Source organism: Megalobrama amblycephala, linkage group LG17, assembly GCF_018812025.1.
Source record: "Megalobrama amblycephala isolate DHTTF-2021 linkage group LG17, ASM1881202v1, whole genome shotgun sequence".
NCBI lineage: Eukaryota > Metazoa > Chordata > Actinopteri > Cypriniformes > Xenocyprididae > Megalobrama > Megalobrama amblycephala.
In genome coordinates this window covers 47,462,835-47,489,215 of record NC_063060.1, presented here as the reverse complement: position 1 = coordinate 47,489,215, position 26,381 = coordinate 47,462,835, and the positions used below count along the sequence as shown (strand labels likewise).

At 39.1% G+C, this 26,381-nt stretch overlaps 2 protein-coding genes across 4 annotated transcripts in view; both read left to right on the top strand.

Annotated features, from left to right (window-relative positions):
- LOC125250797 (NACHT, LRR and PYD domains-containing protein 4-like) overlaps positions 1–18,314 on the top strand; it is a 43,278-nt gene extending 24,964 nt beyond the window's left edge. For 2 of the 3 annotated variants that reach the window (XM_048163570.1, XM_048163569.1), the window contains 3 exons: positions 15,761–15,934; positions 16,844–17,002; positions 17,339–18,314. In XM_048163570.1, the coding sequence (XP_048019527.1) occupies positions 15,761–15,934; positions 16,844–17,002; positions 17,339–17,342 (337 nt within the window). In that variant the 3' untranslated portion in view covers positions 17,343–18,314. The remainder of the gene's footprint in view (positions 1–15,760; positions 15,935–16,843; positions 17,003–17,338) is intronic. The other variant, XM_048163571.1, reaches the window with a different exon arrangement.
- Positions 18,315–21,325: 3,011 nt separating this feature from the next.
- Positions 21,326–26,221, top strand: LOC125250825 (peroxiredoxin-6-like). The gene is made up of 5 exons (XM_048163607.1): positions 21,326–21,431; positions 22,677–22,833; positions 22,904–23,050; positions 25,712–25,858; positions 25,940–26,221. The coding sequence occupies exons 1-5, from the start codon at positions 21,340–21,342 to the stop codon at positions 26,096–26,098; spliced, it is 702 nt and encodes a 233-aa protein (XP_048019564.1). The 5' UTR covers positions 21,326–21,339; the 3' UTR covers positions 26,099–26,221.
- The last annotated feature ends 160 nt before the right edge of the window (positions 26,222–26,381 follow it).

Sequence of the window (26,381 nt, the reverse complement as noted above, 5' to 3'; positions counted from 1 at the left end):
GTGGTGGAACAGCCAAGCACAAGCGGAGCCGGCACTTCAGGTACAACACAAGGAAATACACGCACTACAAGTGAGGAAAGTGATGCTAGAAATCTGGAGAAGGAAGTTATGGAGGAGTCAACAAGTAAGCAAATTGAATTGGAAGTTCAACGAGACCCAAAGGTAGGCGCTAATATTGTTCATATTGCTACTAGAATAGCTGAATCAGCGTTGTTTGATGAGGAAAATGTGGTGTGTGATAAGGATCTGGCCAAACAATCGAGTAAAAGAAAAGAGTTAGACAACAAGACGAACGCAGATCAGGCTAGTAAAGTATCAAAGTTGATTTTAGCGCACGGTTCACAGTCTGAAGAGAGTTCAGTGGACACACAGGAGAGTGTATGTGAGTTTGGTGCTGACACACAGGTGGATTCAGAGAGCGTTTACCCTTTCACTAGACTCCGTTCATTCTTACAGGACACTAAAGGCATGAGGTCAGTTAGAGTTGATGATTTAAAGATGTTTCTTGATTCAGTCAAGTTGTTTATGAAAAACACTGATAGGTCTGATCAGTCCACTTTCAGTGATCAGGAAGTTTATCGTCTCAAGAAATTGATGATCAAAGTTAGATCGCAAATAGCTAATGACGGTTAACTGTTTTTTGTTCCTCTCTTTCCTATGTGTTATTCTCTCTGGCTTGTTTAAATGGCAGTCCCAGTGCTTTTACTTACTTAATATGTGTGAAGTAAAGCTAGGATCTTTAAACATTAATGGGGCCAGGGAGGATGTGAAGAGAGCTGCTCTTTTTAATCTACTTAAAGTGAGACAACTAAATGTGGTATTCCTGCAAGAAACACATAGTACAGTAGATAATGAAGCAGACTGGAAGAAGGAATGGGATGGGGAAGTGTGTCTTAGTCATAAGAGCAATAACAGTGGTGGAGTTGGCATCTTGTTTGCTAAAGATTTTATACCAATTTCTGTTGATATTGAGGAAATTATTAAGGGACGGTTGTTGAAGATAAACGCTTGCTTTGAAAATGTAAAGTAGATCTATATTAATGTGTATGCTCCAACTGTGGGAACTGAAAGGGTGATTTTTCTTAACATTTTAGACAATGTGATAAGGAATTGTTCTGACGACTGTAATATGATCCTGGGGGGGGATTTCAACTGTACTGCTGCAAATGTCGATAGGAATCATATAGAACCTCATGGTCCTAGCAGAAAATTTTTAATCAAGCTAATTGAATCAAATGGTTTATGTGATATTTGGAGGATTTTTTATCCTTCTCAGCGCCAATACACCTGGGCTCATGTTAAGGATAATTATCTGTCTCTAGCTAGACAGGATAGATTTTATTGTTTTAAAAATCAAACAAATGTATTGAGTAATTGTTCAATACATCCTGTCGGTATTTCTGATCATTCTCTTGTTCAGTGTTCTATTTTTATCAAAGATGTGAAATGTAATAGTGCTTTTTGGCATTTTAATGTTGCTTTGCTTGATGACAATGTATTCAGAGATACTCTGGTTTTTTTGGGATGGTTTTAAAAATACAAAATCTGAATATGTTTCTTTGCAGCAGTGGTGGGACATAGGAAAGAGTAAAATCAAACAGCTTTGTTTACAATATACTTTAAATGTTACAAAAGATATGACCAGATCAATGAAAAATTTAGAGAGTGAAATATTGGAGTTGCAAGAGTTGGCAGACTCCACAGGAGAAAAAGAACATTTTAAAGTTCTCAAAATGAAAAAAGTAGCTTTGTCTAACCTGTTAGGTTTTTCTGCTCAAGGAGCTCTGGTTCGTTCACGTTTTCGAAACGTAGTTAAAATGGATGCTCCTTCTCATTTTTTTTTCGCCCTAGAATGAAAAAATAGGCAAAAGAGACTTATGCATTCTTTGCGAGACAACACTGGACAACTTTTACATGAATCTGCAGAGATTCGGAAATGTGCTGTTGATTTTTATGAAAAATTGTTTAAGAAAGAGTCTCAAGAGGTACTAGAAGTGGTGCAGTCCTTTTATGAGGGCTTACCACAGGTTTCAGAGGAGACTAACATAGAGCTGGCTGGTCCAATCTCTGAAGCTGAATTATACACAGCAATGCAGAGCCTAGAGAGTCGCAAGGCTCCAGGCATTGATGGGATTCCCGTGGATTTTTATAAAGTTTTTTGGAAAGAAATTAGCAAAGACTTGTCACTTGTGCTAATGAACAGCCTTGAAAAAGGATTTTTACCACTAAGCTGCAGGAGGGCAATCCTTACTCTTCTTCCTAAGAAAGGTGACCTGCAAGAGATTAAGAACTGGCGACCAGTAGCTTTACTGTCGACTGATTATAAGCTACTATCTAAAGTATTAGCCATGAGATTGAAAAAAGCAATGGAGCAAATTATACATGTAGACCAGACCTATTGTGTTCCAAACAGGTTGATATCTGACAATATTATTTTAATTCGCGATGTTTTGGACCTCTCTAGCTCTTTGGGTTGTGAACTTGGTTTAATTTCAATAGACCAAGAAAAGGCGTTTGACAGAGTTGAGCATCAATATTTGTGGCAAACGTTGAAAGTGTTTGGTTTTAATCCAAGTTTTATAGCCATGATCCAGGTTTTATACAGGGATATTGAGAGTTTGTTAAAGATAAATAAGGGTTTAAGTGCTCCTTTTAAGGTTCAGAGGGGAATTAGGCAGGGGTGTTCTCTCTCTGGAATGCTTTATTCATTAGCTATTGAACCTTTCCTACATAAACTAAGAAGACTTATCCCAGGGGTAACCTTTCCTGGTTGTAATTCAGTTTTTAAACTATCTGCTTACGCTGATGATGTGGTTATTTTTGTTAAGAATCAAGATGACATTAATATTCTTGTTGAATGTATAAATGATTTCAGTGTTTTGTCATCTGCAAAAATCAACTGGGGGAAAAGTGAAGCCATAGCTTTTGGTGTTGAGTTAGAAAAAAAGATTGTTTTACCAAATGGGTTATCTTGGGTTAAGGGTTGTTTTAAGTATCTTGGTGTGTTTTTAGGAGACAATTCAGTTGTGTGCAAAAATTGGGACAATGTTTTAGAAAAAAATCGAAGGACGTCTTAAAAAAATGGAAGTGGATCTTACCACATATGTTTTTTTTAGGGATGTGTATTAGTGATTAATAACTTGGTGTCATCTATGTTGTGGCATCGCTTGATGTGTGTAGATCCTCCGCCACAGCTGCTGGCAAAAATACAAGCAGTTTTAGTTAATTTTTTTGGGGATCATTTGCATTGGGGTCCCACAGTGTCTTTTGTTTTTGCCAAAGGAAGAAGGAGGTCATGGACTAATTCATCTCGCTAGTAGAGGTGCTACTTTCAGACTTCAGTTTATACAGAGACTGCTTGTTGGACCAGAAAACCTTGTCTGGAGACCCATGGCCCATGCTATATTGAGCCAAGGTGGAATTTTGGGCCTAGTTCAGTCTTTGTTTTTAATGAATCTGAAGACTCAAACTTTCTGAAGACTTGGTTGTTGAAAGAACCAGTGCTGTATGGGACAAGATTTGATGTAGAAAACTTAACTGGGTCTTTTATGGCACAGCGTTTTATTTCAGCAAGAATTGTTACTTTGAAACATGTCTTTGATCTGAGGGGACCAAATTTGTCTAACGCTGAAAAATTGGCCTCTCATATAGGGGTCTGTTCTATCAGGACTGTAAATCACTTGCTTAATAACTGGAAAAGTGAACTTGTAAAGACTGAACTCTCCTTGTGTAATGAATATTGTAATGGATATTGTCAACCCAACAGTAATGATATTTTCCCTTCATTAATTCTTGCTCCTGATTTTAAAAACTGCACTGGTCCTTTGCTAGAGTTAAACGGAACTCTTACTAATAACATGGTCACAATGACAAGCAAATCCATGTATATGTCTTGTGTTAAGATTTTAAACAAAGATAAACTGAATGGTAGAGTGGATACTCCCTGGAGAGCTCATTTTGGGCTTGACAAGGAAGTCAAGCCTGTGTGGAGAGCTCTATATAAATTACTGCTGACAAAAAAAGTTGGGGATCTACAATGGAGAGTGTTACCTGGAATTGTGTCTGTTAATGCTTTTATTTCTGTTATTAATTCTAATGTAAATGAAAATTGTCCTTTCTGTGTGAAAAGGGAAATAGTGTTTCATTGTTTTTCAGAATGTAGTAGACTTTGTCATTTTTTTGCACTGTTACAATGACTGTTTTTAATGTTTGATGAAGTGTTTACTAAAGAGATGTTTATTCCTGGATATAGATATAGTCAGAAATACCGACAGAGATGTCAGCTTTTTAATTTTGTTTTAGGCCAAGCAAAAATGGCCATTTATATTAGTAGGAGAAATAAGGTAGATGGGTCTCTTGATTGTGATGCAAGCATGTTGTTTATCAGAATGCTGAAAGCCAGATTGAAGGTTGATTTTAATTTTTATATGTCCACAAATAATGTTGAGGAATTCATTTTCATCTGGTGCTATAAAGATGTGTTGTGTTCTGTTGTTGACAACATGTTGTGCTTTGGAGATGTTTTGGTTTAAATCACTTAGAATTTTCTTGTAATGGTTTATAAAAACCTTTTTTTAATTATTTTAAATTCCATTTTGTAAAGAAATTTTGTTGGTATAAATAAAAGGGTTTAAAAATTCAAAAAATTCTCTCTCTCTCTCTCTCTCTCTCACTTCCGGTGTGATTGAGCGTGGGTGGACGGAGGTGTGCTGTGAGTGCGAGTGGAGTGCTGTGAGTAGAACTTTTCTTTTTCTTTCTCTTTGGTCTTTTTATCTTTATCTATAGTTGGTTTTTTTGTGTTTGCTGTTTTCGGGCCGTGTGCTGTCCGTTTCTTGAGGAAGCATGACGGCCCCACGCGGGCAGGTTCTAAACTCACTTACGCGGCGACACGCTGTTAAGGTGGCGTCCGCGGTGGGTGTGGAAGAATGCTGTCTGGCCATTGGAGAGGTGGTGGGGCATGAAAGTGTGTTATCGGCCTCCAGAATGAATAGTGCTGTTGTAGTGTTCCTTGACACTGTTGATAAGGCTAATGAATTAGTTGAACATGGTATAGTTATTAGTGACGAACTTGTTCCTGTTCTTCCCCTTGCGTTGCCGGCTAAGCGTGTTACTTTATCGAACGTTCCACCTTTTGTGAGCGATGATATTTTAATTCAGGCTTTATCCAGGTATGGTAAATTGGTTTCTCCGATTAAAAAAATTCCAATCAGTTGTGAATCGCCTCTGCTGAAACATATTGTCTCTTTTAGACGCTTCGTCTATATGGTTATCAAGGATGACGGTGAGCTAGACTTGACTTTGAATTTCAGAGTTGATGACTTTTGAGTATGCTATCTTTGTCACCACTTCGAAGATGAAGCGTTTTGGCTGTGGTAAATTTGGGCATTTAATTCGGAATTGTCCTGATAAATTACCAGCAAAAGAATTAGGTGTAGTGAACGTGATTTCTGAGAATGGTGATGTGGTTGATGTTGACGGTGCGGTTGAGATGACGTCACCGGGTCCGAGCGCAGAGTCGGTGACTGCAGGTGAGGCTGTTGCTGGGTCGAGCTCGGCGCATCAGCCCTCACGTAAGGCCCATACTGAAACTAATTCAGGTGCTAACGTTAACAATGTAGCCAGTGCGTCACAGGGGTCTGAAAATGCAGAGAAACATGGTAACGGTTCACTGAATACGTCTGTTCTTTTGCAAGAAGCTTGTGAGGTGGTGTGTGTTGGAGTGGAGGAAGAGCAGTCGATTTTCAAAATGCCCCAAAAAAGAAAGAAAAGTAACAAAGCACTTAATGCCAAAATGTGCAAAAAAAGTGATGTGGATGAGGATCAGATTACAGAGAGTGATGATGGTGAGTCTTCCGACTCTAGTATAACACTTTCTCAGAATGAGTTTGTGGGTCGCAGTTATGAGCTTGATGATATCAGGCTTTTGTCAGGTCAACAAAAAACAAAAGAGGTGTGCGTGTGCAGGAATATTTTCCTGATCTAAAACAGTTTGTTGAAAAGGCAAAAGACCTAATGGCAGAAGGCTTATTTACCAATAAAGAAGTTTACCGTTTGAAGAAAATTGTGAGGAATATTAACAATGCTCTGAATGACGATGTCTGTTAACTCCACAAGTAGGAAGGTTGATGTTTTTTGGCTCTATGGGTTTTTTTTCTTTTTTGTTAGTTATGAATGAAGTGCTTTTAGCTACATTGAATGTTAATGGTGCAAGGGATGTTAGAAAAAGAACAATAATATATGAAGTGATTAAACAGAAAAATATTAATGTTACTTTTTTTACAAGAAACTCATACAACTCAAAGAGCCAAACAATGGGTTTGTTTTAAGATCATTTTATTCACTGTTTGTTTTCTCACATGTGTCCAATGGAAGGTGCACATTCTATTGTGACCCATGTTTGTCCATCTTAGCCTTTTGGCCTGTAAAACAAGAAAAAGGTGAATGAATTAATGACTTGTTTGTTAATGAAAGTTTTTTGTCTTACCTTCTTCCTGGAGCTTCCTAATTGGAGGGGCCCGCAAACAGGAAGCCAGATTTATACCGTCCCAAAGGAGGAGGAGTTAAAGAATTAAGCATGTTTTAAAGGAAATTACATTGTTTGCATGTCTTTTTAGATTCTCATTGGTTTTCATAGGGAAAATAGAGTTTGATAAAGATGATGTGAATGTTTGTATTTCAATGCTGATGTTAAACATGTTTTTATAAACAAATGATGTAAATTGTAATTGAAATGGCCTTGACATTGGTCTGTTTGAATTTGAGGGGAGGAGCCTTAAGTTTAAAAAGGGTAATTGTTTGGACAAAATGAGAGAGGAACTGAGTGTGACTGTTGGGCCAGTAGCCAACTTACTTTGTTTCCTATGTAAATATTATTTTGCTTTGTTTTTTTTTCTTTATTTTTGTTTTGTTATCATTGTTTTGGAATATTCGTGATTGGAACCCAGTTGCACTGTCTGGAATATGCCCCCACAAGGAAATTAAATTCATCTTTAAGAACTTTCAGAGTTTTCCATCTTTTTCTTGCTGCCTGCCTTACCACTGTCAACGGCCACCTTACAACAAATGGTGTCAGAAGTGGGATGGACGTTTCTGGGGAGACTGGCAGTAGAAAACTGGAAGTAGTAAGATGACTGCTAAAGGGCATTTTTGTCCTCAACGGACTACCAGAGCACATCCTATTTTGTTCTCAGAGGGAGAAGAGGATACAGTGGAAGCTCAGGGTGGTGATTTGGAACTGGGGCTGCTGCACAGGAGGAAGCCATTTCAAGCATGCTTCACCATCCAGGTAATATTCAAGATGAAGAGACTGGCCCGGTGGTAAGACCCAAGACTGGGACAGCAAGTACTCCTCGAGATGGTAAAGACAATGTTGTTATGGGACAAGATTTTTTGTTAGAAATGAGGAATTTCATGCGACAGCAACAAAGAAATGAGAAAATTCTGTTTGATGAACTGCATGATTTGAAAACCACCATTTTTCAGAAACCTAGAAATGAATGAGATTTGAAGAGCTAGTCAGCCAACATACTCATCACCCCTTACCTACACCAAGGACTTACCCACCACCATTAAGAGGTATGATACATTCATCTCAAGCTCACCCTGTAGTTGATAGCATGCAAGCTATAAGCCAATCACCAGCTGTACCTTATAGACGATATCATGAACCCCGAATTCCTGAATTCGTTGAGGGGGAAGATGTGGAGAGTTTTTTTTATTTGCTTTGAGCGTATCGCAAGAACGTGGGGATGGCTAATGGATGAATGGGCGGCCCGAGTTGTTACTCTTTTGACAGGCAAGGCCTTGGAAGCGTATGCTGGGATGGATGAACAACGATCTGGTTTCTACGAAGACATCAAGGCTGCAGTACTAGCTAAGTACAATGTCACGGAGGAGACTTATCGCCAACGCTTCAGGAGTCTCACAGTGCCATCTGGTGAGAGTGTCAGAGAGACTTACAATCGAATCAAAGGTTTGTACAAGAGTTAAGGTACAGAAGGAGAGACTATCATTCTTGAGCAGTACCTGAGAATAAAGTAAGGACTTGGGTTAAAGAAAATCAACCCCAGACTGGAGAGGAAGCTGCGAGATTGGCAGAGAGGTATATGGCTGCACATCGGGAACCGCAGCGGACTTACAAAGGTACTGTGGGTAAGGGTAAAATTGAGGAGCCTAACGATCAGACTGTGGGAGTAGTGGGGAAAACTTATACTGCTGCTAAGGGGCCCTTGATTTGTTTTTACTGCCAACAGCCTGGGCACAAGGCATCTCTTTGCCCTTTGAGAAAACCCAAGGTAACAAACATGTGTTATGTTCCCCGAGATGAAAGGTCCAGTGAACTATTGAAATCCACTGTTAAACCTAGACATGTTCATTTCAGTAACTGTCAATGGTCATCCTGCCCAAGCACTTGTGGATACAGGGAGTACACAAACCTTGGTGAAATGGCATTTATTGAACTGTGAAATGTTAAACTATGGGGATACAGTGTGTTTAGGATGTGTACATGGGGAAGAAAAAAGCTACCCAACTGCTGATGTATCTATGGTTATCGATGAGCAGGCATTTTTTTCTGAGGGTGGGGGTAATTGACAACCTGGCATATGATGTGGTAATAGGGGATGACTTCCCTTCTTTAACTGATCTGATCAATGCAACACCCAAAACTTGTGCCGTGGTAACTCGATCTCAAACCAAAGGGTTACAGCCCCTTCCTAATGCCGATGCAGATTTGTTTGGTTCTGGGGGGAAGATTAAAAAGAGTAAAAGACAACGAAGGCAAGAAAAAAATAAGGGAAAAGATAAGGCCCAGGATGTTGCACTATGTCTCCCTGGTCCTGAGTCTGATTTAATAGATTCCCAATGGCGAGTGCCTGACAATTTTGAGGAGTTGCAGAGGTCAGATATTACCTTACAACCCCTGTTTCAAAAAGTGTGTGAGGTAGATGGTAATCCTGTGGGTGTATCACAGTTTGGTGGGGATCAGTACATCCTAAAAGACAATCTTTTGTATATGGCAAATACAGAGAGTCCCAGATTGGTTGTGCCCACTGAACTGCGTAAGATGATCTTACATCTAGGTCACACTATACCCTGGTCTGGACATTTGGGTCAGCAGAAAACTTATGGGCGAATTAGTCAAAGATTTTATTGGCCCAAAATGTATCAGGATGTACAAAATTACTGTAAGACCTGTTCTGAGTGCCAGCTCGTAGCTCCTGTCCGGAAGGCAGACAGAAGTTATTTACAGCCTTTGCCAATCATTGGTACCCCGTTCGATCGAATAGGTATGGACATAATTGGCCCTATGGTAAAGAGTAGTACAGGTAATCAGTTTGCCCTGGTAATTTGCGACTATGCTACTAGATATCCTGAGGTGTACCCTCTGCGATCCATTCAAGTTAAACATATTGTAAAATGTTTAATTGACTTGATTTCCTGGGTCGGAGTACCTTCCGAGATTATTACTGACCAAGGAACCAATTTCATGGTGAATGTGATGAAACTCCTATATAAACAACTGGGCATTAAAGGTATCCGAACCACCCCCTTTCATCCACAAACGGATGGTTTAGTTGAGCGTTTTAATGGCACACTGAAAAACATGCTCAAAAAGTTTGTGGCTGAGACAGGTAAAGATTGGGATAAATGGATTCCTTTTCTTTTGTTTGCATATAGAGAGGTGCCCCAATGTTCAACTGGTTTTTCTCCTTTTGAGCTTTTGTATGGCAGGCAAGTTCGAGGCCCCCTGGACATGCTCAAAGAGGAGTTGACGGCAGAGACACCAGCCCAGTGCAGTATCATCTCTTATGTGTTGCAGATGAGGGACAAGCTGGAGACGTACAGGACTCTGGCCAAAGACAATCTACAGAATGCCCAAAAGAAACAGAAGGTATGGTACGACACTCATGCCAGAGAAAGAGATCTAAAACCTGGACAGAAAGTTCTTGTACTGTTACCTTCAGGTACATGCAAACTGTTGGCCAAGTGGCAGGGTCTGTATGTTGTTACCCGAAAACTGGGCCCTGTAACATATGAGATTCTGTGTCCTGAAAGAAAGCGTCCCAAACAGATCCTTCATGTTAACCTGTTGAGAGAATTCAAGGAGAGGGGACTTGAACCCAAAGAGCAAGTGGTACTGATGGTGCGGTCAATCATGGAGGAAGAAGATGACTTGGAGATGGAACCAATACGACCTTCAGCGGAGGATTCTGGCCTTAATTCACATTTAAGTGAACAACAACAGCAACAACTCGCAGAGGTCAATCTTTTCCATCTCTCTTCCAGGAAAGACTGGGGCGTACCCAAGTGGTCACCCATAACATCATCTTGAAAGAGGAAGCTCCAATCCGACAGAAACCATACCGAGTTCCTGAGAGGATGGTTGAGAGTCTAAAGAAGGAGATCGAAATGATGTTGGAGATGGGAATCATCAAACCTTCTCAAAGTGAGTGGTCGAGTCCTATACTTCTGGTTCCTAAGAAAGATGGTGGACTGAGGTTCTGTACAGATTTTAGGAAACTGAACAGCGTATCCTGCTTTGACTCCTATCCAATGCCTCGGATAGACGAACTGATTGAAAGACTGGGTAAAGCTCATTACATGACGACACTAGACCTATGTAAAGGATACTGGCAGGTACCCCTTGACCCCTCTTGTAAGCCATATACTGCTTTCCGTGCCCCCACAGGACTATATCAGTACACTGTAATGTCTTTTGGGTTACACGGAGCCCCAGCAACGTTCCAGAGACTTATGGACAGTGTTCTTGCTGGGTGTGACCGATATGCAGCAGCATATTTAGATGATGTAGTGATATATAGTGGAACGTGGCAGGAACATCTAGAGCATCTTAGTGATGTCCTACGAAGGCTTCAGAAAGCTGGACTCACTATTAATACCACCAAATGCTCGTGGGCACAAACAGAGGTGAAGTACTTGGGATACCTCATTGGCCATGGTCAGATTAAGCCACAGGTAGAGAAGCTTAAGTGTATCCAAGATATTCAAAGGCCACAGACAAAGAAAGAAGTGAGATCCTTTCTTGGTTTAATTGGGTGGTACCGCCGTTTTATCCCTCATTTTGCCTCTTTGGCTACCCCATTGACTGATCTAACCAAGAAGAGTCCTTCTAAGTTTCACTGGACAGATGAATGTGAAAGAGCTTTCAAAGCACTAAAAGATGTGTTATGTCAAGAGCCTGTTTTACAGGGCCCTGATTTCTCAAAGAGATTCCTTGTGCAGGTGGATGCCTCGGATGTCGGACTGGGAGCAGTTTTGGCCCAAGGAGAGCCTGGGAGTGAGAGGCCAGTACTGTTCTTGAGCAGAAAACTCTTCGACAGAGAGAGAAGATATTCAAAGGTGGAAAAAGAAGGCCTTGCGATTAAGTGGGCTATTGACTCTCTCCGGTACTACCTACTTGGGCGGGAATTCACCCTGCAAACTGACCATCGAGCCTGGAAGTGGATGCAAACAATGCAGAGTAGCAATTCGAGGATACTGCGCTGGTGTCTGGCTCTGCAACCTTATAAATTTAACATTGAGCATTGTCCAGGTAAGAAAAACCTCATTGCTGATTACTTGTCCCGTCTATCGGACTAATCCCATCCAGAGGGGGGGGAGGGAGAAAATGTGATAAAATAAGGTTTGTAACTTACAACTCAAAGAGCCAAACAATGGGTTTGTTTTAAGATCATTTTATTCACTGTTTGTTTCTCACATGTGTCCAATGGAAGGTGCACATTCTATTGTGACCCATGTTTGTCCATCTTAGCCTTTTGGCCTATAAAACAAGAAAAAGGTGAATGAATTAATGACTTGTTTGTTAATGAAAGTTTTTTTGTCTTACCTTCTTCCTGGAGCTTCCTAATAGGAGGGGCCTGCAAACAGGAAGACAGATTTATACCGTCCCAAAGGAGGAGGAGTTAAAGAATTAAGCATGTTTTAAAGGAAATTACATTGTTTGCATGTCTTTTTAGATTCTCATTGGTTTTCATAGGGAAAATAGATTTTGATAAAGATGATGTGAATGTTTGTATTTCAATGCTGATGTTAAACATGTTTTTATAAACAAATGATGTAAATTGTAATTGAAATGGCCTTGACATTGGTTTGTTTGAATTTGAGGGGAGGAGCCTTAAGTTTAAAAAGGGTAATTGTTTGGACAAAACGAGAGAGGAACTGAGTGTGACTGTTGGGCCAGTAGCCAACTTACTTTATGTTTCCTATGTAAATATTATTTTGTTTTGTTTTTTTTTTTTCTTTATTTTTGTTTTGTTATCATTGTTTTGGAATATTGGTGATTGGAACCCAGTTGCACTGTCTGGAATATGCCCCCACAAGGAAATTAAATTCATCTTTAAGAACTTTCAGAGTTTTCCATCTTGTTCTTGCTGCCTGCCTTACCACTGTCAACGGCCACCTTACAACAGTGATTTAAAGAGTGCTGTTGATTGGGCGAGAGAGTTTGATGGAACAACTGTGTTAAGTCACAATACCTCAGTTAGTGGGGGAGTGGCTATTTTATTTGCAAAGAGTTTTAGCCCAGTCTCCTATGAGGTGGATGAAATTGTAAAAGGTAGGCTCTTAAAAGTTAGAGCAATTTTTGAAAGATATGCGCTAAATTTTATTTGTGTGTACGTTCCAACTACACCTTTTGAGAGAATGCTTTTTTTTGGACATACTCTGTTCAACTTTAAAAGACTGTTGCTCTGAGGACTTTTTGTTTCTAGGTGGGGACTTCAATTGTACTGAACTCAATCTAGATAGAAATCATATGGAGCCTCATTTGGCTTCCCGAAATCGTCTCATTCATATTATTAAAAAGTATGATTTATGTGATATTTGGAGGATTTTAAATGGGAATGAAAGACAGTACACTTGGGTTCATAAGCGTGATAATGACTTGTCTTCAGCAAGACTGGATAGATTTTATAGTTTTAACCATCAGATCCTGCCAAAATTCGTAAGAGAGCAGTCAATTTTTATCAAAATCTTTATAGTAGTGAGATTGAGCCAGGGTGTTGTGTGGATAGTGTTTTTCTTGACAACTTACCAAGAGTCTCTGAGGAGGGTAATGAGGTTCTTTCAGGAGTACTGGCCCTGGGAGAGCTTCATAAGGCCCTGCAAAGTATGGAGTCAGGAAGGGCACCAGGAGTGGATGGCCTCCCAGTTGACTTCTATAAGACTTTTTGGTTGGAGTTGGCAATGGATCTGCTAGAGGTACTTAATGACGGCTTGTCAAAGGGCAGGTTGCCGTTGAGTTGCCGAAAAGCAGTAATCACTCTTATTCCAAAGAAGGGGGACCTTACTGACATTAAGAACTGGCGCCCGGTCTCATTACTTTGTAGTGACTATAAACTGCTTTCCAAAGCATTGGCTAATAGATTGGCTGGAGTGTTGGATCAGGTTATCCATCCGGACCAGACTTACTGTGTCCCTGGTAGATCTATTTTTGATAATGTTTCCTTAATTAGAGACATTTTCTATGTCTCTAATTTGTTAAAGTTAGATTGTGGTTTGCTGGCCTTAGATCAGGAGAAAGCCTTCGACCGAGTTGAGCACTCTTATTTGTGGAATGTTTTGGCAGCTTTTGGTTTTTCCCAAAAATTTGTGGACATGATAAGAGTACTTTATAGTGACGTTGAGAGTACACTAAAAATTAATGGTGGTTTATGTGCTCCTTTTCAGGTTCTTAGAGGGATTAGACAAGGTTGTTCCTTATCTGGAATGTTGTACTCCTTGGCTATTGAGCCACTACTTCAGCAAATAAGGAATAATTTATGTGGTTTGTGTTTAACAGATTGTAACAAAAATGTTCGTTTGTCAGCCTATGCTGATGATATTGTAGTGATTGTCACTAGGCAAAGCGATGTACAGGTTTTGTTTAACCTAGCTGAAGATTTTAGAGCACTGTCCTCTGCTAAAATAAATTGGAAAAAAAGTGAAGCTGTTTTGTTAGGACAATGGATTGATGGAAAACCTTGCCTTCCGGATGGGTTGTGTTGGAGTAAGGGAGGTATAAAATACTTAGGGGTTTATTTAATAGATGACAGTGTTTTACAGAAAAATTGGGAGGAGGTGTTGGACAAAGTTAAAGCACGTTTGGATAAATGGGAATGGTTATTACCAAACATGTCTTATAGAGGGCGTGCTCTCATTGCTAATAATTTAGTGGCTTTGGCACAGGTTGGCATGTGTTGACCCTTCGCCAAAATTTTTAGCTGAAGTTCAAGCGGTTCTTGTGAACTTTTTTTGGGACAAATTACATTGGGTCCCACAGAGTGTTTTGTACCTCCCCAAGGAAGAAGGTGGGCAAGGTTTAATTCACTTGCAAAGTAGAACTGCTGCTTTTCGTTTACAGTTCCTGCAGCGTTTTTTGGACAGCTCAACAGATTGTAGCTGGCGTGCTATCAGCTGCACAATTTTGCGTACCCTTGGAGGTTTTGGACTGGTCAAATCCCTCTTTTTAATGGCCCCTAGGAAACTGGATTTATCGGATTTGCCGTTTTTTTTTATCAGAATCTGTTCAAAGTGTGGAGCCTCTTTCGTGTTAAGACTGATAATTCTTACTCTCTCTACTGGCTGCTACAGGAACCTTTGATCTGTGGGGCCCGGTTGCACATGACGACACATTGCAACTTACCAGGGTTTAGTACCTCCCTTCAGGCTTCTAGGGTTTCCACTCTGGAACACTTACTGACTTTAACTGGACCTTATTTTAAGTGTGTGGAGGCAACATCCAAGGTTTTGGGAATTAGATCTGTTCGTTTGTTATCTCAGTTTTTGGTTAAACTTAATTCATGTCTTACAGTTGTTGAAGACCATTTGTTGAAGGACTTCTTTACAGGGAGTGTTTTTTCCTGATATTGAGGATCCTTTTCCCTGTTTAGTTGTTAAGCCTGATCTTGCTGACAGTTTTAATTTTTTTTCATGTGATTCTTTGTGCTTGGGTTTCTTGTAGGAAAAAACTGTATAGAGCATGTGTTTTAGTGTTTAATAAGAAGCTTTTTGACAGAAAATTTGACACACCATGGCGTTCTGTTCTTAAACTGGGCAACGATGTAAAACCTGAATGGAGATCTCTATATAGACCACCATTATCAAAGAGCGTAGGTGATATACAATGGAGAATTCTCCATGGTGCCATTGCTGTGAATTCTTTTATTTCTGTGTTGAATCCAGAAGTCAGTCCTGAATGCCCATTTTGTATGCAAAGAGAAACTGTGTTTCATGCTTTTATGTTTTGTACTAGGTTAGAGCCTTTATTTATTAAGTTAAAAGAATTGTTTTTTAAATTTAATGAAGGGTTTTCTATGGAAACGGTCATTTTGGGTTTCAAATATTTCCAGAAAAAACGTTTTATCTGTCAGTTGTTGAATTTTGTTTTAGGACAAGCTAAATTGGCTATGTATATTAGTCGTAAAAACAAGATTGAACAAAAGTCTAGTGATGATGTTATGCTGTGTTTTGTATCTTTTATTAAATCAAGAGTGTTGGTTGACTTTCAGTTTTATAAAGCAATGAATGATCTTTCCACTTTTGAGCAAATATGGTGTAGCCATGGTGCTTTGTGTGCAGTACATGAAGGTGTTTTGGTTTTTTTCTAGAGTTTTAAGATTCATTATTATTATCAATTGCTAATGTGCTAGTGTTGATTGTATGGTTTGGTTAACCCATTTGTGTTAAGGGTTTATGGTGTATTTGTAATAAAGCTTTTTTCAAAATCAAATCTCTTTCTCTTTCTCTCTCTCTAATGTAGTTTAAGCCTCTGTGATATGACAGAAGAAGGTTGTTCTGCTCTGACTTCAGCTCTGAACTCAAACCCGTCACACCTGAGAGAGCTGAACCTGAGCTGGAATAATCTAGGAGACTCTGGAGTGAAAAACCTCAGTGATCTACTGAAGAACCCACGATTCAAGCTGGAGAAACTACAGTTAGTATCATTATACTGTACAGCAGTTACAGTGAGATTGAAGTCTATTTATTTTATTTATTTGCGATTGGTCACATTTTTTTTTTTTTTAATCTAGTAAGTAATTGTTTAATTTTTTTAGATGTACTGTAGGGATGGGCATTTTTAAAAAAAAAAATTCATTCGAACATTTGAGGTTATCATGTTTATATTGTTTCACATGTTCATGTTGAGAAAAACATTAATATCCATATGTGCGGGTCGGGTGAGAAAACACTGACAGACGTTCAGAGACACAAAGATAGACGGTGAACTGAGAGAAGTTTCTAACAGCACTTTGTGTTTTCTTGTGTTATCTTAAACCTGTCTCCCTCGATGAAACTAAAGGAAGCACATGTCTCGAGATCATTTTGCTATCGGATCAGTTATCTTCTCGGCTCACTCGAGGTACAGCTGTGATTACCTGTCGTGAATGCAGTGATGGACGGCTGTCTTTCCTCATTCGACTGTGTTTGGATTTCATGTGATTTCTCATTGTGCTGGTGATATTATGATAACTCAGTTTCATTAATTCATCTGATCAAAAGTACTTCCGTTTAGTAAGATTATTTTCATCAAAGTAATTCTAATCTTCACGAGGCAGATGACAACATTATGTGATAATAAAATAAACTTGTTGAATTCGCTCCACAGCGCCACTCAGTGAATTTAATTATAACTGCTAGTTTCAGTGTTTGGGATTTATCATGGATTCACTGCATTTACAGCCAAGAATCAAAATGCTGAAAATCACTTCAACAGTTTAAACTAAAACACTTTATACTCAATATCTCACAATGAGTCTGAGTTCACATTATATTTGTGTAAAATTCTTCACATTCATGATTTGTTTGTAAGATGATCTCTCTTCCTCTGTTTGTGTCTTTCTAGTCTACAGTACTGTGGCATTACAGATGTTTCTTCTTTAACTCAGTCTTTGACTAACTCAAAAGCACTGCGGTTTTTAAAAGATCTTGATCTGAGAGAGAATAAGATAGGAGACTCAAAGCGGCTCAGTGACGTGCTACGAGACTCAAACTGTGTCCTGAGGTGAGGAAACATCACTGTGATATTAAAGACATTTTCCTCTGATATGAGAACAAACCTTTCAGATATTCATGAAAGGAAATCATCATTAAGCTTTAATGGGTTTGTGTGAGAACAAAATGTGAAGTTATTAAAATGTTCAACACAAAGGAGGAAAGAGAACAAAATCACACTTTCACAGCTTTATTCAACAACACCTGCTTTATTAACTGTGTCAGTAGAAGTGAATCATTTCAGTCTGAGAATAGACTTGTTCAGATTGTAGGAACTAATAGTAACTCAATTTTATTTTGATCCACTGAACACTGATTGTTTTCTCTTCTGTTCCTCCTTCTGTAGATGAAGATCTGTGAAATGATCATGAGAGGAGCAGAAATCATCAGGTGATCCACAGAAGAGTCTCTACTGTGTCTATGAGGAGAAATAAATGTGTGATTAATGTGTAAATGTGTTTCATACAGACGGAAGAGACTCTTTACAGTTAAATAAAGCTGTTTTAGCATGAGCATCAGAAACATGTGATACTGAATGATTAATGTTGCTTTAGTATTCAATCAAATGATGGTTTAGTTTTATTTAAAGGTGGAACAGGAGGAAGAAGCTCAGATGAGTCTGTCAGCAGAAATCTTTAGGCTCTTCAGTATCAGGCCTACAAATATAATAATGATTGGATTGAACTCATCCATAATGATTAAAATATGTCTAATCATAAACGTGATTGTTAAGTATAGCACATAAATGTGTAAAAATATATAAAGTCCATGTTACTTTGAACATTTACATTATATCTCTTAAATAATATGCACAGAATTTTGTTTTTGTTATTCTGTTTATTTTATAAGTTAGTTATGTGTCTGTCTGTTGTTAATGCTCAGATCTACAGTATATTGTCTTTGTTCTGTGGATAAAGTCTCTTATATTCAGAACAACTAAACATTTTACCAGTTAACAGCATTTGTGTGTCTTTCACTCGCTCTGTTAGTCTAATTTATTTCTTTTAGCAATTATAATCTTCTGTTTCATTTGTCAATAATATCATAGATATAAATTTAAGAGTGATTATTTTTGTTTGAAAAGTTCACTTTCCTGTTGTATCATTGAATCTACATGAGCAGATGAAGAGAGAAATGCTCCTTAATCTGAGTGGTTTGAAAAAAGGGCGTTAATGAGTCTTTGTGGTCATTTACAGTCACACATTGGCTGTTTGTGGACCGACCGTATGAATAAATGGGATAGATGATCCACATGATCCTCCAGAACTGAACCGAGAGACTCCTCTCTGAAACTCTTCATGACAGCCCACCAAAATAAAAGTATATAGAATAAGTATAAAGGATTACTAGTTTCACTGTCTTCAAATATTTTATCACTGGGTCTTTGAATCTATCATTCTGTGTGCTTTAAAGACAGATATAAAGCATTGAATGCATAAAAATACATTAATTTAATGAATTAGAGATTGTTTTCAATATTTTTGTCAAATATTGCCTAATCATCAACACCAATTAATGACAGGCACTTTATACAGCATGAGCATAATGTGGTTTCAGGACTTCTTAAAATATTAATCTGAATATAGCCATAAAAAGCCAATAAATGTAAAATATGGAGACTTTTATACATTACCAGTCAAAAGTTTGTAATCTGTAAGATTTTTAATGTTTTTAAAAGATGTTTTGTCTGCTCACCAAGGCTGCATTTATTTAATTAAAAATATAATAAAACAGTAATATTGTTAAATATGATTACAATTTAAAATAACTGTTTTCTGTTTGAATATATTTTATAAAGTAATTTATTCCTGTGATCAAAGCTGAAGTTTCAGCATCGTTACTCCTAATATGATGAGTCTTCAAGAAATATTTAGATTATTATCAGAAAATAGATTCATGATGCTTGATGAATAGAAAGTTCAAAAGAACAGCATTTATCTGAAATACAAAGCTTTTGTAATATTATACACTACCATTCAAAAGTTTAGGATCAGAAAGAATTTTAATTTTTTTGAAAATAAATTAAAGAAATTAATACTTTTATTCAGCAAGGATTCATTCAATCGATCAAAAGTGACAGTAACGTTTTCATTTATAATGTTACAAAATATATTTCAAATAAATGCTGTTCTTCTGAACTTTCTATTCATCAAGGAATCCTGAAAAAGTACACAACTGTTTTCAACATTGATAATAATCATAAATGTTTCTTGAGCATCAAATCATCATATCAGAATGATTTCTGAAGGATCATGTGACACTGAAGACTAGAGGAATGATGCTGATTATCTCTGTACATGTCAATAAACACATTTCTTTTGCGGTTCTGAGTGAATGGAGATGTGACTCTGCTCAACATCAAGAGCTCCTATCACACAATAAACCAGCGGATGAAAGGATGAATGCAACAATACAAAGGTGCCTTTTATAGATGCTGACAATAAGTCTGACATGAGTTAGTTGTTGCAGATTTACTAAATTAAAGTCAATAAGCAAAACATTTCAATACATTGTTATAAATTAACAGTATGGAATACTTCTGATATTGAATTTATATATATGCATATTTTTAGCCAAAGTGTTGCAAACAAATATTGCATTTCAAGTGTGAATTCTGTTAATTTATGCATTCCCGGAGCATCATGGTCTTCTGTCTGAGCTACAAGAACACTGGTCATTGGTGTTTGTGCTTGTAATGACAGTATGTTATATATTCAGTGTTGTTGCTTTAACAGCTTGTTAAAGACAAGAAAGGATTAGAATAGCATCTTGTCAATCATCCATTAAAAGTTTTAAAGTGGGGGTTGTATGAAAGTTTGTTTGAAAGTGCTAGAGTTACCAGATCAGAAAGTTTAAAGTTTTTATTGGTTGTTTGATAAAGTTTTGATTGGTTGTCTGATCCACACCCTTTGTCACATGATGTCATGTATTGTTCATGTTTGGTTGCATTAACGCTTTAAAACTCATTTGTCTAGTGATTCTTCTCCTGCTCGTGGAATAGAGGAGTATCTGTAGAGGACACTGGGAATCTCTCAGTACTTTTGAATGTTTTTTCTTATCTTTCCAGATATTGTATGCAAAGCAGGGGTTTATACATCTTAATCCTCACATAACCTTGGTTGCATTATTTTTCAGTGCCAGTGAGGCAGTGACTTGAGCCATATATCAAGCCATATATCTGATATAAAGTTTTAAATGAACTGCAAACGTCTTAAAGTCAACATCCAACCATATTGTCACATTGGGGTCCAGCAAAGAGAATAGAGTATGTGTTTGCACAAGAACAACCACAGGATCCACAGAGACGATAAATTTAAGACGCAGGAGTGATGAATAATCAAAAACCATGGAAACCAATACAACACAGGATGTAAACACAGGAAGTGGCAACAGGGACACAACTACCAAAATAAGAGTCCAATCAGAACATAAATACATGTGAAACATGACACATATAGCTCACATTAAGACAACGACAAATGATTCTGATGAAACCCTGCTGAAAATGCGATAAACAATTGAAAAATCAATGTCCATCAACTATACATTATTTGATCTGACATCCTTCAAACAATCTCCATCAGCTCCAACTCATGTAGACTCACTAAATCAACATTTTAAAGTCAAGCTGAACCATCTTAATAGTGCTGGGAAAGTTTCTACAGTAACTGAACCCTTCTGCATGATTGTCATTAGTAATGAATGAAGCCACATGTGAAATGGTTGTTTTTGTTAGATTGTTACAGACTCAAACGTGTCAAGAACATCTCAAACACTGTTCTCTTGCCCACAAAATCAATCTTTCTAAACCAACAACAGCCTCACAACATCTCCCATGACCAGACCAGCATCATCAATGAACATTCAAGCAGAAAAACCTGTTCTAGTTGCACAAAAACAACATCAAGACTTGTGTAAAAGGGCATAATAGGTCTTCTTTAAATGTACAAACTGGCCTGTAGGTTCATAGAGTTTCACTGTTTGTGTGTATTTGATAAATCCATTCATGTCATTTGAAAGATGTCATCATTGAATGTGTTTTGTGCCAAAACAATGATAAATGATCCACAGTTTATCCCACATAGACTGATGGTGTGATCACTGTGTGAAGAGTTTAGAAAGAGTGACATTAGTATTGAGAAACTGGTGCTGGTCATTGGGTTTGTAAAAAACTGTAATGTGTGAGAGAACTCCAGTAAATCACCATATGTGTAGAGAAATAATGCTTGCAAATCAAGTTCTCTCTTACACCCTCCCACACACCAAACCACACCACACTTCCCAACATGCACCACAGACAGAGAGAGAGAAACAGAGAGAGAGAGAGAGATAGAGAGATGCTGCAGGATGCCGGGGATGCTGTTAGGAGACATCGTTCCCAATTTCGAAGCCGATTCCACTTTTGGCAGATTGAAACTGCATGATTTTCTCGGGGATTCGTAAGTGATGAGATCATGTTTGTGATATGAGAGAGTTTTGTTTGTTTAATGTGTTGTTCATCATAAGATTACAATATACAGTTTTATTCTCAACAGTCACTTCCTGAGGTCACATCTAACAATAACTCTTTTCTCCTCCTCTGTGTTCTTCTTCTTATTCAGTATTGGTTGTTTGTGAATTGTGTGGCTTGGATATAACACACGTTTCTCTCGTAATGTCCTCACAATGGACAACATGTGCGAGTCAGGCAGCTTTGATAAAACCGTACATGGTCAAAGCTTGTCTATTCCTGTATGGTGACTGTGTTTGTAGGTCAGGCTGTCGTGACACCACTGTTACCACCTCTTCATCTACATCAAAACACTGACAGAGTTTGACACACATAAAGAGCAGAGTCGACAAAAACACTCTTTGTTATGAACGCTATTTTAACGCTGAGCACAGGTTTGGCCATGGCTAACAATGTTGAGTGGTTTTCCCTCCATTGTTTTTCCAGTGTTCTGACCCTTCAGACTGTTAATGCTGCCGTCTTTTTGATCTTGATATTTACCTGAATATTGACTCTGTTTGTTTGCTTGCCTGCCCCAATACTTTGCCTGTTATGACCTTATTGCTGATTTGCCTTTACTGCTGTGTACTGTTGGTGCTATTATTTAATAAACCACATATGGATCTGAATCCCAGTTTCCTTGACTCCTCGTCACAGTCTGAGTGTGTATAGTTATCTTTGTGAGGATCACTGTTAGACCATCAGAGTCAAAAGTGACAAAGTGAGTCACCTTTTGACTGGTCCTCACTTTCTGTTTGAAGGTCAAGACTTGGCTTTAGGGTTGAGGTTAGGGTAAGGGTTCAGGCACTGAGTTGTGCGGTCAGTGATTTCAGACCCTTTTATGCTGAATGTTTTGCTAGAGTTAGACACCCTATGATTCTGAAACCTAACGCAAATAAATGCTGTGAAATGTTAAAATGTGTTTATGATTGTATAAAAGCCCATTTCTGCCACAAGAAAAGAAAATAATGCTTTGCTAAATAATGTCATAATTCTAACATACTAAGTCATATTTATGAGATAAAAAATCTGACTTTTCATCTGATAAATATGGCTTAGTATGTCATGATTTCAACTTTTTAAGTCATAATTATAATTGACCAAAGCATGATTATTTTCTCTTAAGTGCCAGTATTGGGCTTCCACAGTCATGCCATTCCCCATGAGTGAACTGAGTGTTTATTTCCTCCATCAGCTGGGGCGTCCTGTTCTCTCATCCTCGAGACTTCACTCCTGTCTGCACCACTGAACTCGGCAGAGCAGCTCAACTCAGTCCAGAGTTCAGCAGACGCAATGTCAAGCTGATCGCGCTCTCCGTCGACAGCCTCGAAGACCATCACAGCTGGAGCAAGGTTCGCTTCTTTCAGTCTGAAGTGTGTCTCTCTGTGTGACATGCTAATGAGTCTCGACGGATGATTTCAGGACATCATGGCTTACAATAACGCGGAAGCCGGAAGCAAGTTTCCTTTCCCAATCATAGCTGATGATCAGAGGCATCTGGTCGAGATGCTGGGCATGCTGGACCCGGAGGAGAAGGATCAGACCGGGATGCCGCTCAGCGCGCGATGTGTAAGTGAACTGCACACATAAATAAAAGCTTCAAAACGGCAAATTTAAAAATAAAAATGGCCTTGTAGGTCAAGGTCATGGGTTCGAGTCTCAGGTCCGGCAGGGATTGTCGGTGAGGGGAGTGAATATCCAGCGCTCTCCCCACCCTCAATACCACGACTAAGGTGAGACGCCGCAGCATTGGCTGCCCACTGCTCCGGGTGTGTGTTCACTGCTGTGTGTGTGTGCACTTGGATGGGTTAAATGCAGAGCACAAATTCTGAGTATGGGTCACCATACTTGGCAACATGTCACTTCACCTCACTTCACTTACACATACCTGAAAAGAGTATAAACCTTGTTTTGTGCTTGTTGATATTTTTGCAGCAATAAAAACTATATTTGTTGTCTTTACTGTGTATGTATATGTAAATTGTTAGGTACATTGTACTTACTGTTTTCATGATGTAATGTAAAACACTTGCGCTGCTATTGAAATTGGACACGGATAAGGTTGGAGGCAGGTTGTCACATCCACGCCCAGCTTTCCCTACAAATACATCCAAATTCTAACCACAGACACCTGTCACAATGACAGCTACATCAAGGACTCAATAACACCCTGCATTTCCAATCAGTCAGTGTCTGGTGTCCAAAAGCATACAGACTCTTGTTTGTTCTGAACTTACCTCTCAGTACTCCATTACTGATCTCCATCGTTGATCTCTATCATTGTCTCCGGTGTTGTCTCCATCTTTGATCTCTATTGTTGATCTCAATTGTTGTCTCCATCGAAAAGGTCCTGTAAAGGCATTATATTATATCTTTCCTGTCAAGATTGTGGTCTGTGTGAGCCTACTTATTTATCCACCAACAAGCAGCAGTTTCATCTGCGCCAAGGGTGTGACTCCATCACTGATTATAAGCAAAAAAATGAATCCTCACCTTTGTTCACCACCGTGACCCTTACTGCTGCTGACCTCTCTGTACCTGTTTCAGCTCTTGTCGACTCCAGGTCAGCTTCATCTCCAGGGCACTCTGCCACCAGCTCCACCTTCGCAAAAAGCCTTGTAAAACCTCATTCTCCATCCACTCTATAGTCAGAAACCTCTGAGCCGATGTCTCATTCATCATCTGCACACTGAGAACATCATCCTCCTGGTTCTGGAGAAGTCGACAGCTGAGATCATTCTGGGATGCCCGTGGCTCATCCAGCACTCACTGGTATTATCCTGGTCAACCAGAGGCGTTCTGAAGTGGGGTAAAGATTATTTACCTGGATGTTTCCCTAATCTTCCTCATCCCCTATTGACTTCGGAAATCCATGAGACCTCCAGTTTAGTAGTTGGGACCACAACCATCAAAAGCCTTGCCAGTCTAACATCCATAGAGATCCCTCCTGAATAGTCCCACTTCAGTGTCTTCTGGCACCAACAAGCCTTTTAATTGCCATCTGACCTGCCATGGGACTGTGGCATCGTTGAGAAAATCTACCCGTTATCTCTCCCTGAAGCGCTACTTCAGAATCACATCCACCCTTTTACTTACCCCGCTGCTTCAAGCTGCTTCTTCACAGCTGAGAAGGATGGAGGATTACTATAATGCATTGATGACTGGGCTCTAAAAAACTACACAGTGAAGTATCCACTCCCCTCCGTCCTGGCATCCCTGAAAAGAAGAGCAGCTGTCATTACGGATCTCAAACTTCACAGCGACTGCAACCTCATTCAGATCCGGAAGGGGGGCAAACGTAAGTTCTCTTTTGTAACTCCTTCAGGCCACTATGAATACCGAAGATTTATGAATTCGTTATTCCGCGAGTACCTTCACCATTTCTTCTTGGTCTACATCAATGATATCTTGGTGTACTCCCAGAACCAGACCAAACATCATCACCACGTAGGGCTGGTGTTGGAAAAGCTGAGGGAGCACCAGCTGTTTCTCATTCCATCAGACTAACATCCAGTTCTTGGGCTATAACAACATCTACAGTCTCCTAACAGCCTTGCTCACATCTCTCCAAGCCTCGCCCAAGTCTCTGTTCTGGCCCCCAAAGCAGCTAACGCATTCCAATGACTCAAAGAGGGTTTTACATCTGCCCCTATCCTCATTCACCTGGATCCCGAGCTAGGGTCCGTACTGTACCAGCAGCAGGGGAAGTCTCAACAACTCCATCCATGTGCCTTTGGAAGGAGATCGACACCCCCCACAGACCAGGCAGAAGGCGTGGCTCTCCACACAAGACATCCGGCTCCTGCTCCCATGCAAAAAAAAAGCTAAGCCAACATCTGATGTAGGTGTTTTTAAAATAAAAGTACAATGTAAAAACATGTACAGTATGTACTCAATGAGTGAATTTTATCCAATAATTAATTTAAATGTTATTACAAAGTAGTTAAAGACACTGAATATAAAGTTTGAACAAACAGTGAAACGGTAAAAAAACTGAATGTTAGAGCTTGATGACTGCAGACAACACCACAATTTGTGAGACAATGGAATGAGATCACATTTGTTTTCCTGTGATGCTGCTTCCTGGGTATTTAAGCAGCATTTCAACCTGCTTGGTTTGGTGGTTTACTGTTTAAGATATCAGTGTAACATAACTGAAAAGGTAGGGACATTGGTTTGGACAGAGCCATCACCTGCACTGATTTCTTAACATGTGCACTTTTCATTCAGGTATTTGTGATTGGTCCAGATAAGAAGCTGAAGCTGTCCATTCTCTATCCTGCAACAACGGGACGTAACTTTGATGAGATTCTCCGTGTGGTCGACTCTCTACAGTTAACGGCACACAACCGTGTGGCCACACCTGTGGACTGGCGGGTAAGCCCGGTCTGTTTGGAGTCTGTGTGTTCCTGCCATCAGTGTGTAATGAGTAACGCTCACATCTGCTCTTGTCTGAAGCCTGGAGACAGTGTTATGGTGCCGCCCAGCATCCCTGAGCAGGAGGCCATGACGCTCTTCCCCGCTGGAGTTTACACCAAAGACCTGCCCTCCGGGAAGAAGTATCTGCGCTACACACCACAGCCAAACCCCATCAGCAGTGACTGTACGGACGGCTGATGTGGTGATTCAGTGATGCCGTGTGTGTGAGCAGCTGTTCGTATAAACACTGTTCTCAAGCGAAGAGGCACAGTCCTCACAGGGTTTTATTTTTTTGTAATGTTTTTTTTTTTATGTTTATGTTGCAGTTACACTTAATTTTAATAATAATAATAATAATAAAAAAAAACAATTCTAATTTGTATTTTTACATTTGCAATGTAATGGACTTTTTAATGCATTTTATCAAAAAAATTTACATTTATTCCAAAAGAACTATAACACATTTACAAATTACAACTAT